The sequence below is a fragment of the Hyperolius riggenbachi genome, chromosome 12, assembly GCF_040937935.1.
Source record: "Hyperolius riggenbachi isolate aHypRig1 chromosome 12, aHypRig1.pri, whole genome shotgun sequence".
In the NCBI taxonomy this organism is placed as follows: Eukaryota; Metazoa; Chordata; class Amphibia; order Anura; family Hyperoliidae; genus Hyperolius; species Hyperolius riggenbachi.
The window spans coordinates 184,474,421-184,494,930 of record NC_090657.1 but is presented as its reverse complement, the minus strand read 5'-3'; the positions used below and the strand labels follow the sequence as shown (position 1 = coordinate 184,494,930).

Here is a 20,510-nt window from a genome sequence, read left to right as displayed (position 1 = left end):
AAATACACCACATGTGTGGTATTCTTGGAGAAACACAAAACCAATAAAATTTTTTAGCAAGTGGGACTCCTGCCTAAGAAATGAATTGCTTCATTGGCAGTTAAATAAACTCTGTAACTACAAAAAGTTCCCCTGGGGGGTACTCACCTCGGTAGGGGGAAGCCTCCAGATCCGATCGAGGCTTCCCCAGTCCTCCTGTGTCCCACGTCGGTCTCGCTGTGCCCCTCCGAACAGCGGGGATGTAAATATTTACCTCCCGGGCTCCAGCGCAGGCGCTGTATCCGCTCTCCGCTCGGAGATAGGCGGAAATAGCTGATCGCTATTGGGCCGCTCTACTGCGCAGGCGCAAGTCTCCTGCACCTGCACAGTAGAGCGGACTCGACGGAGTTCGGGTATTTCCGCCTATCTCCGTATGGTTTGCCGTAACAGCGCCCCCGCTGGAGCCAGGAAAGGTAAATAAATCAGTGCTTGTCAGCCTTGTCGAGGGAGGATTCCAGGACTCTTCGGGGGAGCCAGTGCTGGACTGTCTGCAGCTAAAGTGGTGGGGGAAGCCTCATTGGGACCCTGAGGCTTCCCCCTACCGAGGTGAGTACTCCCCAGGGGACCTTTTTTTTGTTACAGAGTCTCTGTTTTATTCCAGTACCGTAATATTTAAAGACATAATATACTGTATCAGCTGTAGTTTCAGGCACAGAACAAAACACTGGAATGCTGATTAAATTAAGACTGATTTTAATTGTTTTTTTTTTTTTTTACATCCATTTGCTACATTTTCTGTTATTTACCATTTTTTGTTGTTGTTGGGAAACAGGGCAATTATTAGGGGAATATTCATTAGATAAATTAACAGGACTAAACAGTATAGTAAAAAAACAAAACAAAATTAATGAATAATGTGTGATGTGCTTTCTCATTTTTTTTTTATTTTTAATACACTTGCTAAAAACCTCAAGTAAACATTTATTCATGATGTCATTATGGAATGCTGTGTGTAGAATTCTGAGAGAAAAAATGAATGTGATCAATTTTTGAATAAGGCTGTAACATAACAAAATGTGGAAAAAGTGATGTGCTGTGAATACTTTCTGGATACACTGTTTATAAATTATATACACTTGTGCTCATTGGTTTACATATTATGGCAGAATTTAAGATTTCTTGATCACTTTTCATAGAAGATGAATGATGACACAAAAACTTTTCTTTCACTCATGGTTAGTGGTTGGCTTCAACTGCTTTTACTTCAGGTATCTTCGGTCCCCCATGACTGTGGACCTCTGGTGGTTTTTAGGCTATACATACATACATACTATATATAGTAAAGCCCCTGGTATCCATCACAGGCGGGGATTGCCAGATATGTGAGTTTGCTGGTTGCTTGCGAAGTCAAGCAACAGGTGCTAAATAACACTAACCTTCCCCTGTGCAGAGCTTTGCACAGCAGAAGCAACTTGCCGATCCTCCGGACACCATATTCTATACTTTCAGCAGCTCCCAGCGGCTTTCCTGTACAGCTCCTGAAGCATACGTGACCTCACGTGGATAAGGTGACACATCCAGTGCTGTGTAGGCAAGCAGGAAGCCGCTGGGAGCTGCAGGAAGAGTAGCAGATCACTCACGGAGGTTCAGTAAGCTGCTTCTGCTGTGCAAACCTCTGCAAATAACGAAAGTATCAACTTTCATGCTAGTCAGTATCTGCAGCTGTTGCATTTTCCAAAGTGCATGTATTTGCATAAAATAAGCATAAAATTGCATCAATTTGGGATTATTTGCTTCTCACTGATCCTCATTATGAACATCTGATGTATCGCAAAAACTACTGATCCTATTAGTATGCAGTTAACCTTGCAAGGAACTTCTAATTATTAATTATGCTGTTCTATGCAGAATGCAGGATGCCCAGGATTGTGACGCGTGCACTTGAGGCCGGTTTCACACTGCTAACCGGCGGTGCAAAGGTGTTGCATTGCACCACAACGCTAAAAAAAGCCTTCAGGGATTACTGTGGCAATGTGCGGCAATCCCCCTTCTGGCAGCAAGCCAAACAGGAAGTGAGGTACTCTAGCACTCACTTCCTGTGGCCAAAAGTCGAATTGCGTAGAAGTGTACTGAAAAGAAAACGTTGTACAAAAAGTAAGTTCCAACCAAGATCAATCACCACAAAGCAATTAAATAACTACTAAATAATACGCAATTCAGAGTGCTTTGAATAAAAGGCAAAGTAGGAAAAAGTAGACGGTAGTCTGCAAATCAAAGCACTCAATGAATCGTGTTAGTTAGAAATATGAAAAATATTTATTAGTTCAATAAAACAAGTTCTATACAAAATATAAAAAAAAAACCTATATAAGGCAGTATAAAATACAGTCTAGCTTAGCACAATGGATTGGAAAGGAGACACCATAGATCAAATATATATCTGGGGGGAATGTCCAGGTAGCAATATCAATCCAATAAGCAAATCCAATGTGCAAAGTCCCATCATAGCCATGGTGGTAATATTCTGATAGCAACCTCCACGGAACGATTCACCAGCATGAATACCAACTTACGCAGATATATGGGAGTATACAAATGATGGTGCTAGCAAGTCCCTTGGTGTAGAAAACAGTCACATGTGTAGTGATGCCCAATCACAGCATCTATATCATAAGTACAGGGACTTGAACCATACGTAAAAAAGTCCAGTATCGTCATAAAGCCAGATGTCCAATCGCAACATCTTCCCCTTATAGGACTGGAATAATATAGCACTATGCAGATATCGCAATATTGGAAAATGTCCAAGCCAACTTATATTCCAAAGTGTGCAGTTAGAATAGAAAAACCAATGTATAGCTACCACATCTTCAGTAGAGGCCTGTATTTGAAAGTCCCCCAGCTTAAGTCGTTTAAGCGCTGGTACTCCAATGTCCAGAGTGAGCAGGATGGGCTGGAATGACTAGGGCCATGTGGATGGATAGGCCGACCGGTTTTGCCGGGATACCCGACTCTTCAGGGCATGAGGCCGGGTGAGATCTGCCGTAGGGAATAGCGATGATCCCGAACGCCATAAATGGCGTGCACGCGGAAGTGCGTCAGCCCGGACCTTTGTGGAAGTGACGTGGGCCGCGCACGCCCAGTGCCCGGCCTTCGCAATCGGTAAGCGCCAACAATGAAAACAGGGGGCGGATCCCGGAGTGCTGAATGCGCCCACCGAGCCACCCCCTTTTGTCAGCGCTCATACATGGCCGCTATCCCTGGCTCACACCACGCATGACCAGGAAGGGAAGAGGGAGGGGAGGAAGAGGTCTGCATGGCTAGGCCGGAGGGGACACAGCCACATAAACTGGCTTAAAGGGGAACACCGCTAAACAGAAACTTCAATCTACAAAATAAGTTTATTTCAAAATCTCATTACAATATAGAGGGCCATTAATACTTAATACTAGCAATTGATGTATAAATCTTGAATAAAGATTGCAATGTTTCAATGCGTACCTCAAAAATGAATGCAGTAGACACAAACATAAATAGTAGTGTCATACTCTTGGCGTCCTTAGGAGGAGGGAAGCGGAGGGGCAAATGGCCCACACGGGGGACACGGAACAAAGGGAAGAGAAGAGAAAAAAAAAATGAAAAGCTGTGTCGCCATAGTTACATGACATACGTGGTAGCTCACTGCCATGCGCTGTTGCTTTTGTGGCAAATCGGGCACTTCCGTGCGAGGTATGACAAGTCACATAAACTTTCATTAGCGAAGCTTTGGCTTGCGGAAAATAGGCCAACGCAAGCGCCAGTGTGAAAGGGGGCTGAGATCGCGGCCATGCTTACAGAGGAAAGGTGGACAATATGAAAAAGTTTTGGAACCAAAAACGCTCATTAGTAACTCTAGTTGCCGACAAAACGTACGCCGCTGGCGTTCTAACAAAGGCCTTTAAAATAAACATCGCTGCCAGCAGAATAGCAATCCATGCCTGATCATCGCCAGCCCAATCCATTCCCTTCTTGGGAGGTGATTATACATTCCAACAATGTATCCCTCTAAATGAGGGCAAATATGTGGGGAATCAATAACATGTCCACAGCTTACTCCGCCTAATTGAGATTGATGCAGATAATTTCCTAATATATTCACGGCAAATATAATTTTCCATTTTTTTTAATTCCATTTAATTTAATTACGGCACCTGATTTCCATGTAGACATGCTGCAGGTTTCTTAATATGTAAACTGATTTACCTTTCATTAAGTCGAGGTAATTAATGGGCTGACATACATACCAATGATGGCCTGTGGATATTTTATTACCAAGTTTTATTCGTGGACGCGAACGTTTGAGAGACCAGCTACCGATAGAAAAAACTGACTAAAACTTGCATGAAAAGGTGTTCATCTGAAACAAATTTTCATTCGCTAGACCATTACCTAGATTAACCCATTATCAGCTTCAATAGTGTTATCTTTTTTGAGTCGGCAGAACTTGTGCTGTAAATTCTTGGAATGCTTTGATCTCTCTCTACCAGCAGAAAATATAGACACTTGAACCAGAAGTCCTCTAATATTGTCTCACACTGCCCTCTAGTGACAAGTGGCCATAAATACACATTACAGCAGCACTAGTTAGAAGCAGGGAAATGTAACAAATAAGAAATGTAAAAATGTGCTAAATTAAATTGGCCTGGAGCACTCGCCAGTCTCTGGCTGCTAAAGGGTTAATGGGACACCAAATAGAACAAAAGGGCAGCACACAACTGGCTTGTGAAAGTGCATATATTGCATCTACAGAGAAAACACTACATGTTACGGACACTATATTCTTCTTCCGGCTGAGGCATCGGCACCAGCTACTATTGTGGTATGGCTACCTCGGAATGTTGGCCCGTGGACTACCACTGCGTATGCACTAGACACATGAAACCATTACCCTTGTTGACTCTTGGTTACAGCAAAGTCCATCGCTTACTTTTTTTTATTTTAAGGTCTTGTTTTTTATTTTAATTTTTTTTAAATACATGATTGTAGCCCCCTAACAGCGTTATTAGTCAGTTGATACCCACCCTTGGTGGGAGGTTGGATATATTTTATATTCCCACCCCATTTTGGAGTGGAGCAAATTGTGTGCCTCCTCACAGACCTGAGTGTGAATAGGTTTGTGTTCCCAGACCTCCTTTTGATTGGTTACCTCTCAGGTGACCTATGTCTCTGAGATGTCCTTTTCCTCAACCTACTACACATGTTGGCTGGTGCTTTTCTAGTAGATACCAAAAAAATGACAACCTTATTTTAGCCAGCCCCTTACACACTCCTAGGAGTTCTGGTTCACCATGAGATAGCTGGGCAATTAATATTATTATTATTGATTTATAAAGCGCCAACATATTCTGGGGCGCAGTACAAAGTAAGAAACAAACATGGGGTACATAATACAGACAATGGTGTACACTAATATACAAGATACAAATTAGTGACAAAATACAAAAAAAAAGTAATGATGCATACAGAATACAAACTACAGAATTGGTAATGACAGTGATAAAAGTAACATGATGAATAAAATGTATAATGATTTCCAAGACACAAAAGGGGAGAGAGCCCTGCCCTTGCGAGCTTACAATTTAAAGGGAATGGGGGAAACAAGAGGAGGGGTAGTATACGATAAAATATATAAAGGCAGTGTGTTTTAGGATACCTAGTAGGAGTGCAATTTGGTCTTAGGACAAAGAGAAGTGGCTTAAGGTAGCGCATATGCTTGTCGGAACAAATGAGTTTTTAGAGAGCGTTTAAAAGTAACAAAGGTTGGAGAGTGACAGATGTGTTGTGGGAGGGGATTCCAGAGAAGGGGTGAAGCGCGTGCAAAATCTTGTAAGCGTGAATGTGAGGAGGTGATTCTAAACAGAAGATCGTGTGCAGATCTGAGATTGCGATTGGGTTTGTATCTGGAAATTAGTGAGGATATGTACTGGGGAGAGAGATTGTGGAGAGCTTTGTAGGTTAGGGTTAGGAGTTTGAACTGGATCCTCTGGTTAGTGAAGAGCTTGACAGAGAGGGTCAGCTGAGGAAGATCGAGAAGAAAGATAAATGAGACGAGCAGCTGAGTTCAGTACCGACTGGAGCGGGGCCAGTTTGTTAGAAGGTAGTCCACAAAGTAGTATGTTGCAGTAGTCCAGACGAGAAATTATAAGAGCATGTATTAACATTTTGGTTGTGTCTTGAGTGAGAAAGGGACGGATGCGAGATGATATATTTTTAAGTTCGAGATGGCAGGAGCTGGTTATGGAGTTAAGATGAGGAATAACAGAGAGGGAAGAGTCGAATATTACCCCCAAGCACCGTGCTTTGGGAATTGAAGTTATGGGAGTGTTATTAACATTTATAGTTACTTCAGGCAGAGAGGTGGCCAGAGATGGTTGAAAAATTATTAGTTCCGTTTTACTCATATTAAGTTTTAGGAAGCGAGAGGACATGAAGGAGGATATAGCAGACAAGCAGTCAGGAACACGTTTGAGGAGGGATTTAAGGTTTGGGTCCGAGAGGTACAGTTGTAATCTGTAACTCTGGGTGTTTCAAGTCCTACCCCATAGAGCCACATTAATCCATGTCATGCACTGATGAAGGTCAACCAATCCGAAACAGTCTGTATGCATGTTGGAATGTTGTGGCTCTACACAGTTAACAAGCTGACATGCAGTGGCTGGATGGGGTACTGGTTAAGGGCACTGCCTTTGACATGGGAGTCTCCTCTTGAGCACATACCAGTGGCATGTTTGGATTATTATTGCAATCAAGCGGTTCTGGAGGTGTTTAGCTTGCAGGATTTTAAAAGGATTATTTACATATTCGCAAATGATGCATTGTGGGACACATCAGAAGTTCACTCCAACCTGATTAATCGCAAATACCTTCTGTTTTAAGAAGGCAAATTTTCTATTTTGCATAGCATTTTAGTAAGAGGGTTTTTTTCTTCTTCTGTATGCATGTTGGATTAGTTTGGCTCTGTAATATTAACAAGCTGACACATCATTGCATTCCAGAGGTTGCGGAGGTGAGTTTAGCTATTGTGGCAACAAAGAGATGATTTGCATATTCAGCAGTGATGCACTGTGGGACACCTCAAATGCTCACCCCAGCCTGAAAAATTGCAAATACCTTCTGTTTGAAGAAGGCAAACTTCTGTTTTGCATTTTAGTAAGAGGGCTTTTTGATCCCTTTCAGCCCCTTACACACTCCTAGGAGTTCTGGTTCACCACGAGCTTGCTGGGCAGCATACCTATGTAAGTGCCACATGTAGAAATGGGCAAAAAAAATAGCGGCAATAGAATATCAGTAATATCTACCAATATTTTATTATCCACTTTATCTGTAAATTTACAGATATTCTATTATCCACTATCGTGGAATATCAGTAACTTACCATTTTAGCCTTTTGGAGGTTACTTTCACGTCCAAAAGGCAGCTGCGCGTGTTGGCGCGCTCCCGTGCCGCCCCCGGTAGCCCTGAGATCAATGAATAGGAACCTTGTTCCCGTTCTTTGATCTAAGTCCCCGGTAGAGGCCGCGGTTAGAGGCTGCGGTCTTTCTGAAAAAAAAAATTCACATCCTCCTTGTAGTTCCTGTAAGTTAGCATGCTCGCTCACAGGATAGAAAAACAAAAAAATCACTGTGGCCATCTTGTGGCCAAATAGTAAAACTCTATGCACATACATTTTTATTACAAAAAGACACACTAAATTACATTTAAAATTAACGGTTTACCTCCCACACCCAAAAAATACCCAAATAAAATTTTTAACTAAAAAAAATATTAAAAAATTACAATTTAAAAAAAAACATACATAGTTACCTAAGGGTCTGAACTTTTTTAATATGCATGTTAAGAGGGTATACAACTAATATTTTTTAAATTATAAGCTTGTAAATAGTGATGGATGCAAAACTAAAAAAATGCACCTTTATTTCCAAATAAAATATAGGTGCCATACATTGTGATAGGGACATAATTTAAATGGTGTAATAACTGGGACAAATGGGCAAATAAAATCCATAGGTTTTAATTATGGTAGCATGTATTATTTTAAAACTATCATTCATGGACGAAAACTGTGAAATAATGAATTTTTTCCATTTTTTTCCTAATATCCCTGTTAAAATGCATTTAGAAAAAAATAATTCTTAGCAAAATGTACCACCCAAAGAAGGTCTAATTGGTGGGAAAAAAAACAAGATATTAATCAATTCATTGTAATAATTAGTGATAAAGTTATTGGCGAATGAATGGGAGGTGAAAATTGCTCAGATGCATTAGGTGAAAAACTACTGAAGGCTGAAGTGGTTAACCGATATTTTACTATGTCCTAACCTATTCTCACACAGAACCCTCCCTCTTAATGCCCAACATTAACCTTAACACCCCCCACGCCTAAGCCTTGGGACCCCTCTCCCTCATGCCTAACCCCCCCAAATCTAACCCTTAAAACACCCTCCCCAGTCTTACGCTTATTTGGGTGCCGTGGGCACCTAAATTTTACCTCGATGAAGATATTTTAAAGGCGGCCTTGCAGCATTGAGAGGACATTTGGGCGCCAGCGGCAGCCCGATTAAGCCCTGCGCCCATTGCCGCTGATGTAATTTCTCCTCTATACTGCGCACCAGTTAGTATGCACCAGGATTCTCCTAGAGGAGAAATTACATTCGTGCCCAAATCTCCTCACGGCTTAATTGCCGTAACTGTGATTGGGGCAATCTGTAATTGTGATACTGAAGATATAATGAATCGCTGAATCCCTTGAAAGAGAGCTTATGAATAATGTCAAGCAGTGGCCAGCAGCCACAATGAGGAAGGTTAGAAGTTTACTGAAATACGCAGACTGTATTTCTGCTTTCAGGAACTGTCGCAGGTCATGTGCTGAAGGTTCACTACTGTCAGAAAACACATTAGCAGGAATTATCGCCTTCCCTGATGCTACGATTATGGCAAATTCAGGGGGGTTATTCCTCCTCTAAAGGCATGGCACAGAATCCCAGCTGTGGGTAAATGAATTGTGGAAGGTTTATTTTACATTCAGTGCGTGGAGTATGAAAAAAAAGGCTTTTTAAAAATAACATTTCAATCAGGCAACTATGAAATATTGTATATGAATATTGAATGCTTAGTAGTTAAAGTGAACCTCCGGACTAAAAATCGACTCAGCAGTACTGAAAAGGCCTGGTGTTTCTTTAACAGTATCACAGCATCAGAACTTTGTTTCTCTTATCCAAGCCTCATTTTTAGCTGCACAGAAGATAACTGCCCGGGCTTTTTTCCCCTGATGCTGTGCAAAGCATGATGGGATTTCTGATGTTGTTGCTCTCGTTCTGCTGTTTTGATGCAAATTTGTTTTTTTACATTTTGAATTTGACATTTGAAGCCTAGCGTGTGCAGCTGGGAGGGGTTATCAGGACACAGGACAGTTGGAACTGTGCCTCCTGCTCCTTGTCACCTCCTTTCAATCAAAAGGATGGCTGCCCCCATGACAAAGATGGCAGCCCCCATGAATCACAAACATTTGCCTGTTCTTTTAAAACAGGGTGGGTAAAAAATTATATTACCTATCTATTCTAATCAACATAACTAATGTAACTTAATGACAGTATGTTTGTTTAGGCTGAAGTTCCTCTTTAAAGGGAAGGTCCAAGCAAAAAAAAAAAAATGAGATTCACTTACCTGGGGCTTCTACCAGCCCCATGCAGCCATCCTGTGCCCTCGTAGTCACTCACTGCTGCTCCAGTCCCCCGCTGGCAGCTTTCTGACCTCGGAGGTCAGGGCCAAATTGCGTACATTTTTACACATTCCCGCTAGTGCAGGAACATTAACACATACATTTTTACGCGTTAGTGGTGAAACGCGTAAATTTTTGTTCCTGCACTAGCTGGAATGCGTAAAAATGTATGCAATGTGGCCCTGACCTCCGAGGTCAGAAAGCTGCCAGCGGGGAACTGGAGCAGCAGTGAGTGACTACGAGGGCACAGGATGGCTACATGGGGCTGGTAGAAGCCCCAGGTAAGTGAATCTCATTTTTTTTTTTTGCTTGAACCTTCCCTTTAAGATCAGCAGGGAGCATACATAAAATGATGTTGGAAAACATTACATTGAACCTAGGTATTGATACCCAGTGGACGTGGATGGATGTGGATGGGTGGTGCCAGCACTGCTATTCTATATGTGGGCCGCCAATATTTATATCTATAAGTAAAACATTTTGTGTGTCGGTTCCGGTGAAAAAGCCTCAGTGGACCATAATTTGAGAACCACTGGGATACATACCTCCCAATTTTTTGAGAAAAATATGTTGTTTTATAACTTAAACCACACTAGTCCTTTCTATCCTGGTTCATTATCCTTCATATTATCACTTGTAAATAAGAAATATATTGATTTAAAGGATGGGAATAAAGTTTAGAACCAATGAAACAGATTTTTCAGGAGAAAAATACTAAAGCCATTTGAAACATCTGTTTCAGCCACAGATCGTCCAAATATCTGGAACAGAGAGAGAACAAATAATGTGAAAAAATAACGAACAATGAGTCGTTTAGAACAACCAAACCTTCTTACCGGATCTGTTCCACCTATTACCGTTCAGTTACAGGGAGGGTGTACTGGAGTTGTTAGATAAACTTTTTTTTTAAGTAGTGCATGTCTTACAAAACATACATTTGGAAATAAAAGTGCTTGTGCTGTCTGGATATGTAACAATTGTGTTTGTGTGATAATCTAATCTGTCATCATATTAGCCTGCAAGCGCCTGATTAGAGTATTGCTACACCCTGAACAGGGCAGTTTCTAGGCTAAATTGCACCAGGGCGAGGGTGTAAAAATTGCTCCCCCTTCCCCCGTGGACTCGCAAACCCATACTCTTTAGGGACAATCACACAGCCACAGGTCACAAGTAGATCTGTCTACTTACTAGTGACCAGCCGCTCATCCAGGAGGAAGCAGGGACCAGGAGAACACACAGGTGAAGAGAGCCCGGAAACCCACTAGCATGCAACAGCTTATGCTACACAAACTGGGTTGAGGTGTCTGTAACTTAACACAAGTGTAAAAAATGATGCGGAATGCATGGTATTACTGACCATCAGGCATGGGCTGAAATGCGGGTGCGGGTGATCCGGATAGTTACTATCCGGATTTCACCCAGTAATGCTGTGCGGACTGGGCGGGGGGTCAAGCTTACCTGTCTGATGTCTTCTTCGCTCGTCCCTCGGCGCCTCCCACGAAGCGTTCCAATCCGCGGTCACGTGACTACAAACACTTCCTCTTTCTGGGTTGAAGGAGGAAGTGTTTGTAGTCACATGACGGCGCGTGGAACGCATCGTGGGAGGTGCCGAGGGAAGGGACGAGCGAAGAAGACGTCAGACAGGTAAGCTTGACCCCCCCGCCCAGTCCGCACAGCATTACTGGGTGAAATCCGGATCACCGAAGCCGAATTTCAGCCCATGCCTGCTGACCATAGCCTCATTTTAAAGTGGACCTGAATTCTTGCACAGGACAAAAGGAAAACATATAGAAATGCACCCTGTATGTAATGTACTTAGAGAGTTTAGCCTGTCTAATCCCCCCTCATCTGTGACTAAGCACAACTGTAATTTGATCACTCGGCTGTGTCAGCTGACTGCCGCATCAGCTAATTGGTAAACACAGGAGGTTAACCCTTTGTCTGCTTCCTTGAAAGCAGAAAGTAGAAACACTGTAGATCTATTGCAGGATTTGTATCAGCTGCAACAGAGTTTTTTTTTGTCTTTCGTTATTATGCTGTTGCTTATCTTTTAGAGTCGGAAAAAAGTTTTGAGTTCAGTACCGCTTTAAGTTATTTATGCATGCTTAATTATAACTACACTACCACTTTAAGAAACAGTAGCCAGCTCCGCTGTTCAGTGGACACAATGTTTAGCCTGGCAAGTATTTTTGTCAAGGTTTTCCTCTGTAGACAAGCCACCATTGTGCACAGCAACATTAATGTCTATAAAGAATTAGCAGCATTGAGGTTCATTACTCTTGCTTTGACATTCCCTAGACTGCTGTAAAGACAGTGGATTACTGGAGCTCTACTAAGAGACAAGGAGTGATCCTATTGGTTCAATATTTTCTGTAGCACTGCGGAGAGGGTTTTAGCACTGCAGGCTTGGAATGAATAAAAAGTGGGATTGTCAGCCATAAAATCAAATTCCTATTACCCACTTCTCAGTGTTTATTATGTAGTCTACATCCTGATTCTGCATTGCAAGCATTCCAATATAATCATAAATGTGTCTGCTGTAATGAATCTTATCTCAGTCAGTCTGGCTCTTTTCTCGTACATTGCCAGAGAGAGGGAAGCTAAAAAACAGCCATGTTATGTCCCCTTCTTCCCCTCCCACATTTCTGCTCCTCGCTGATTGGCTGAGAAGGGAAATAGAAGATAAATCACCTCACCCCTCTGCAGAAGCTGCTGAAATCCAATCTGTTCTGCTCACGTGTTTACAAAGCAAACTAGATATGACCATTTCAGGCCGAGGGGAAAAAAAGTGTAAGGGAGGAAATGACATTGGGATTGGCTTCAGTCAGAGGCAGTAAAGTTGGAAAATGCATGGGACAGTTTTCTCTTTATTTACTATATAAAATTCTTTTAAATCAAAACGTGGACAGTACACTACATATGGTATGTAAGTAGAACAAGTATTTATCTACTTATATACCAGTAAGTGTGACTGGCCCTGTTCTTTAACATACACCGGGGGGAGGAAGTTAGTGTACAGTGCGGTTCTTACCTTGTAGACTGTATAACTGGCCTGTGCTGTGCTGTCGTGTTATATGGTGCCAATAGGCACTGCGCGGTAACGGAACCATCGTGTTTAGAGAAACCGTTCTTTCACTCATTCTCATCTGAAGCTAGAAAGTAAAAATTTTAAATAATTATCGTGACTTCATCATCAACAGGAGTGTCTTGCTTAGCAAAATCAATCTCGATTTATAAATTAGGACAGACACTAAAAGATACAACGATGACCAGGCCATGGTACAGTATCCACCTACTTAGTGTTATCATCTCCTCCAACATAAACACACATAAATAAATGTGGCATTTTTCCAGTTACATTACATATAATCCTAATACTTATCCTAAAGCCTAACATCTGTATAGTGCTTTGCTCTTGTTGGACTCAAAGCGCCACTTTGCAGTGTTAGGAAGTCTTGCCCAAGGACTTCTTACTGAATAGGTACTGACCCCAGCCAGGATTCGAACCCTGGTCTCCCATCTCAAAGGCACAGCCCTAAACCAGACAACTATCCAGCCACACATATAATATACCATAGCTAAGTAAATTGGAAGTTAAAGGGATACTGTAGGGGGGTCGGGGGAAAATGAGCTGAACTTACCCGGGGCTTCTAATGGTCCCCCGCAGACATCCTGTGTTGGCGCAGCCACTCCCCAATGCTCCGGCCCCGCCTCCGGTTCACTTCTGGAATTTCTGACTTTAAAGTCAGAAAACCACTGCGCCTGCGTTGCCGTGTCCTCGCTCCCGCTGATGTCACCAAGAGTGTACTGCGCAGACACAGACCATACTGGGCCTGCGCTGTGCGCTCTTGATGACATCAGCGGGATCGAGGACACGGCAACGCAGGCGCAGTGGTTTTCTGACTTTAAAGTCAGAAATTCCAGAAGTGAACCGGAGGCGGGGCCAGAGCATTGGGGAGTGGCTGCGCGGGCACAGGATGTCTGCGGGGGACCATTAGAAGCCCCGGGTAAGTTCAGCTCATTTTCCCCCGACCCCCCTACAGTATCCCTTTAAGTAAATTAAACGTTTAAACAGATTAAAAACATACAAAATATTTAGAATTTACTCCTTGATATAATTTCAGTCACTAGATGGCAGTAGAACACACCCATACAGTAGAGGCCTGCATCGAGTCGAGTACCCCAGGGTTACCCAAAATGCGGGTCGGGTTCGGGTACCCATTTTGATTTTTATCGAGTTGCGGACGCTAGGCGTTTTTAGAAGTTATTTTTCTAAGCGATTCTAGGCATGCAATTTTTTTTTTTTTGCGATTTTCTAGTTATGCCTAGCGATTTTTGGAGCGTTGTGGTGTAGCAATTTTTATTTTTTTGTACAGTATAGCTGGGAGTGTACAGCTTTTGTGAAAAAAAAAAAAAAAAAAAACAACGCTTAGAAAATCACTCTGTTATTGCACTTTTACAGTGATTTTCCACTTTCTCATACTTAACATTGAGACTGAATTGCCTCAGAAATGCTGCAGGACCTGCGTTTGCGCTTGGGAAAAAAAATCACATCGCTCTGGTGTGATCCATCCTATTCAAATACATTAGCCAAGTGCTTTTCAAAGCAATAGGGTTTAAATAGCGCTCAGAAGTGCTCTAGGAGAGGTCAGGTGAGCCTGCTGCTCACTCCCACTTTCTTTCTGAGCAATCCCTATGTGGGTGGTGATGGGATAGGGGAGGAGTCTGGACAGCTTTCTTTCCATCAAAACTGCACTATAATCCCAACAGGAAAAGAAGGCACAGGACCCAGCCGACGAGATATTTTAAAACATCTTTTTTTTGCAAATAATACAAACGTGCAGCACACAAAACATTGTGCGTTGCTTATTAATGCAAATCTTGCAAAGGGCAGAAGAAAACCCAAAGAAATGCACCCTGTATGTATTTGCCTGCTTCCATGAAAGCAGGCAGTAGACATACTGCAGATTTATATCAGTTGTAACAAGAAATGTTTTCTCTTTGAGGGCATATTCACAGTGGGACATTGCGGTTTAATGTGACGTTAAAGTTGCAATGTGTCTGCGTTTAGAGGTAACGCACTGCAAGCAGTGTTACCACAACGCATCATTTTTCAACGCAACAATAACGACGCACTGTGAACGGCCCACAGGATTAGCATTGCAGTACGCTAAGCTGCGTTGTAAGACTTTATAACGCAGCTCCACAACATGGCACTGTGAATGCGACCTAAAGGTTATTATGCTGTTGCTTATCTTTTAGAGCATAAAGGGAGTTCTGAGTTCAGGTCCCCTTTAAAGGTGAACTGTAACCAACATAACATAACCCCATTTCATAATGTTTTACACATTCCTTTATAAGTTATGTAGTCTGTGTTTTCTACTGTAAATCTTTCCTCTCCCTGATTTACTTCACTTTACTTCACAGGTGGCAAAATCTTTTGTACTGGCAGGTGATCTCTGCAGAATGTTTGTTTACTGAGAGCTCTGAAGCCAGTAGAAAAGATCTCGGTCTCCCAGAATGCTCTAGGAGGGAGAATTCCGCATTATAAACACGCTACACTAAGCCTCAGTGGGAGGGCAGGGCTACCTACAAATACACATCAATATACTGTATATAGCAATATATTTAAAGTGGACCTGAACTCTTGCACAGAACAGAAAGATAACAGAGAAATGCACCCTGTATGTTTTTAGAGAGTTTAGCCTGTCTAATTCCCCCTCATCTGTGACTAATCACAACTATAATTTGAGCCTCGGCAGAGCAGCTAATTTATAAACACAGGATGATAACCCTATGTCAGCTTCCATAAAAGCAGGAAATAGAAACCCTGCAGATGTATTGCAAGATTTGTATCAGCTCTAACAAAGAAATGATTTTCTTTTAATGGTTATTATGCTGTTGCTTATCTTTTAGAGCAGAAGAAGTTCTGATTTCATGTCCACTTTAACCACTTCACCACTGAGGGGTTTTACCCCTTGAACACCAGAGCATTTTTCACCTTTCAGCGCTCCTTCCATTCATTCGTCTATAACTTTATTATTACTTATCACAATGAAATGAACTATATCTTGTTTTTTTCGCCACCAATTAGGCTTTCTTTAGGTGGGACATTATGCCAAGAATTATTTTATTCTAAACGTGTTTTAATGGGAAAATAGGAAAAAATGTGGGAAAAATTCTTATTTTTCAGTTTTCGGCCATTATAGTTTTTAAATAATGCATGCTACTGTAATTAAAACCCATGAAATGTATTTGCCCATTATTCCCAGTTATAAAACCGTTTAAATCATGTCCCTATCACAATGTTTGGCGCCAATATAAAGAATTTAAAGAATTTATAAAAAAGAAAATAAAGGTGCATTTTTTTCAGTTTTGCGTCCATCCCTAATTACAAGCCCATAGTTTATAAAGTAACAGTGTTATACCCTCTTGACATAAATAATTAAAAAGTTCAGTCCCTAAGGTAACTATTTATGTGTTTTTTTTATTGTATATATTTTTATTTTTTTTTAATTACAAAAAAAAATAAAAAAAATTGGGGAGTGTGGGAGGTAATGAGTTAATTTATTGTGGAAAACTAATGTATTTGTATATGTAAAATGCTTTAGGGTGTAGTTTTACTATTTGGCCACAAGATGGCCACAGTGAGTTTGTTTACATGCGACCTGTAAGCGTCCGGAAGGGGGGGTGAAGTGGTTAAAGAGTAACCATAACCAAAATAACATAATAAAATTGCTTATTGTTTTACAATATTCCTTTTAAAAATGACGTAGTTGGTGTTTGCCTACTGTAAATCTTTAATCTCCCTAATTTACTTTGTGTAATTTGTCACAGGTGGCAACATCTTTCACACTGGCAGGTGATCTCTGTGGAATGTTCGTTTACTAAGAGTTGTAAAGCCAGTAGAAAATATCTCAGGTCTCCCAGAATACTCTAGGAGGGAGAATTCTGTATAATAAACAGCCTGGGCTAAGCCTCATTGGGAGGGCGGGGCTACCTACCAATATACAGCAACATATACCTATTAGAAGTGTTTCTGATGCTGGAACCAGGATATTTAACATAAAAGTGGGTGTCCTAAATAATGAACTGGATTCTACACAGTCAAGCTCTTCACTGGCTGCCAATTAACCAGAGGATCCAGTTCAAACTCTTAACTCTGAGGCCTGGGGCACACTGAGTGGATTTGGATGCGATCCGCCGGCAGCATCCACCTGCATATCCGCTTGGCTAATGTGTCTCAATGGGCTAGTGCACACCGGCGGTTTGCGGTTTGCTAAAAACCTCAAACTGCCGGTGTGCACCACACATTGAAATACAATAGCCAAGCGTTTTCACTGGTTGATGCGGCCGGCGGATCGCATACAAAATCCGCTCGGTGTGCACCCGGCCAAATATCGTCTCTCGGCTCCAAAAACCGCTAGCGTTTTGACGATCTGCTAGCGGTTTTGGTGTGCACTGGGACTAACTTAGAAAGCTCTCCACAATCTCTCTCCTCTGTACATCTCCTCACTAGTTTCCAGATACCAACCCAACCGCAATCTCAGATCTGCACACGAGCTTCTTTTGACCTCATCTAGAATCACCTCCTCACAAGATTTCTCACGCGCTTCACCCCTGCTCTAGAATCCCCTGCCACAACACATACATCCCTCTCCAACCTTTGATCTTTAAGTGTGCCCTCAAAACTCACTTTTTTTGACAAGCATACAGTCTACCTTAGGCCATTTCCCGTTTAACCTAACCACACTGCCCCTAGGTATGATTTTTGTATACTACCCCACCTCTTGTCCCCCCCCTCCTTGCAAGGGCAGGGCTCTCTCACCCTTTTGTGTCTTGGAATTTTTTTACACATTTATTCATATTACTTTTGTCACTGTAAATACCGATTCTGTATTTTGTACTTTTGTAAATTACTGTCTATACTATGTACCCCATGTTTGTTTCTTTCTTTGTACAGTCTCACAGAGTTTGTTGGTGCTTTATAAATAATAATAATAATAATAATAATATGTAATTACAGGGCCTCTTTAATGGTGCGTGTGATATGAAATAATTGCTGTTCTTGGCGAGTAAACACGCTGGTCAGGATAAGAGTTAATCCCTGGTGAAGAGACATGGCTCTGTGGGGACGATACGACTGCGCATTTCTCCAGCCATCAATCATCTGTCACACGCGGCAGTCCTGGCTCTGGCAGGGTACCACGTCGCATTTCTCATCACCCCAGTTAGCGCGTTCGAGGAACACGGTTATGATGTGAAGCCGTTATCACCCATCACCACACAGTCCTGAAATTTCAATAACTTTTGTGATGGAGATGAGGTGACATCAATTTCAGCACCATGGAGAGCGGCCCCACAATCAAATTAACTTAGCATTATACAGAGCGGCTCAGCAGCGCCCATCAAGAGAGTCGCCGGATTTTCTCTGCTTGCTAATGTGCGTGTTAGGTGAGAGAATGCAGATTGGCATTACCAGCCAACAACTGTAATAACAGCACAGGAGATTTGGGCGCAGCCGGTGCCACCATAGGCCGGAATAGGAAATACGGCTATAGCGGTGCACAGTAATTAAGTTCGGCGCCGTCAGAAGATGAAGCTGAAGTTACTTTTAAAACACTATAATTTGGCTTCCAGCAATAGCTGGCAGCCGAATTACATCATTCCCCACTATCCACGTGGACCTAGAGGGGGAATAGTAATTAGCACCGCCGGTACTTGTGAACGGGATTTCCTTTAGGGCTTCCCTCGTCGCCATGAAGACGATCGCGATGACGTCATCGACGTTGTGACGTCAGACGGAGTTCCGATCCACGCCTCAGCGCTGCCTGGCACTGATTGGCCAGGCTGCGCAGGGGTCTCGGGGGGGGTTGCGACATGTTAGGCCCTGTTCACACTTGCGTTTTGGCAAGTAAACGGACCGGATCCTGATCGGATCCTGATCGGATCAGGACCTGATCCTGATCAGAACTGTACGGTTCCGATCCGGATCCAGTCCGTTTGTATCAGGCATGCATCAGGCTGCCATCCGGATCCGTGGGCAAAAAATAGTGAAATTTAAACTAAAAAATGTTGGGGTCAGTAGAAGGTGCACCTGTAGAATCAGGTTCCTCCGCTGTAGGCCTCACCTCCACCTCCGACATTCTGCCAAACAGCTCCAGCACGTCTGTCACTGCTGCTCCACTCCAGACATGCTTGGCCCATGTGTCCCCACCCGAAATGGCCGCTTGGATACGCATAGGAATTGGGGTAGAACGTCAGGTTTTTGTAGGCAGTGTGTTCTGTGCCTTCCGTTTCCCATTGGTTTCTGTGTACCGGATGGTGCTGTCAGGCTCAGGTCCGGCTCCGGTCTGGGTGCGTGGGCCGGAGATCCGGACCCAAAAAATAGCGCATGTTGGAAAAGTGTCCGGAGTCCGGATCCGGTCCGGCTCCGTACTGTACGGAACGGACACGTGTGAACGTCCGCATAGACTTTGCATTGCTATGCGGAACGTACGTTCCGTTTGTACAGTATACGGTCCGGATCAGATCAGGAAAATCCAGACAGGGAACGCTAATGTGAACCGGGCCTTACGCGGCGGGGAGCGGCGCATCAGTGGCAATCGTCCCCAAATTGCTGCGTGTTTTAAAAAAAGTTATGAAAATCATCCCAGCGGGGCCTGAGCGGCGCCCTCTGGCGGTCATGGACAAGCTGAGCTCGTCCATACCGCCAAGGAGGTTAAGGCTCAATATACAAAAAAAAATAAAATCATTGCATCAGGACCCATTCCCCTACTGGCATACAGAGAGGGGAGACATTAGAAAACGATTAGACTTTGGGCCCGATCCAATTCACTTTTTCTCCTAGGAGATACATTTTCATCTTATGTTTAAAACAACTTTACCACGCTGCTAATAAAAGAGTAGCAAAACATAGGTGGAAAAAGTTGTGCAACCCTCTTGCACACTACATGCATTTCCGATGTTTTATACGATCCGATTTTTTATTCCAATTAAGAAAAGTACTGCATGCTGCGAAGTTTTTTAATCGGAATCAAAAATCGGATGATATTAAAAAATCGGAATCGCATGTAGTGTGCAAGAGGGTTAAAAATTATTCCGAAATTTTTCCAAAGACCCGGTGGATGGCTGGAGCAACATAGAACGTCGAAAAGCAGAGCATTTGAATTAGCAAGACGACCTGATTCAGGTAATATGTTTTGGTTTTTTTCTTTTAATCCAGCTCGGATTCTCTTTAACCTTTTACAGACTGCCGCATGTAAATCCTACGCCGTCTAAGCCTGATGCAGCATAGGATTTACGCCGCCTGCCGTTTCTGCTCTCAACTAAATTGTGTGCACCTGAGAGGGGAGATTAAGCTGTCATATGACAAATGACATCTCTCTCAGTGATCAGGAGCCATCGTGATTGGCCCTGCTCTGGCCGGCATCCCCGCTCGCTATGACGTAAGTGTCGGGGCCCGGCTTGATGACATCATCAAGCCGCGACCCGGAACTTAACGTCACTGCGAGCAAGGATGCTGGCCAGAGCAGAGGGGAGCGCCAATCACCGGGGAAAGTCAACGCTGGAGCCTGGGAGGTGAGTAAAGGCACCTGGCTACACTGGGGACACCTGGCTACAAGGGGGACACCATGCCTAGCAAGCTAGACAGAGGATACGGCTGCCTGACCCCCCCAAATGTGCCCCCCCTCATGTAAAATGGCCTGGTCCTTAAAGGGAACCTAAACTGAGAGGGATGTGGATGTTTCCATTTAAACAATACCAGTTGCTT

General features: G+C 42.9%; 1 protein-coding gene across 1 annotated transcript in view; it reads right to left on the bottom strand.

Moving 5' to 3' along the window:
• Positions 1-20,510, bottom strand: part of DOK5 (docking protein 5) — a 209,630-nt gene that overhangs the window by 7,604 nt on the left and 181,516 nt on the right. The window contains exon 7 of the mRNA XM_068263535.1: positions 12,768-12,888. Within this exon, the coding sequence (XP_068119636.1) occupies positions 12,768-12,888 (121 nt within the window). The remainder of the gene's footprint in view (positions 1-12,767; positions 12,889-20,510) is intronic.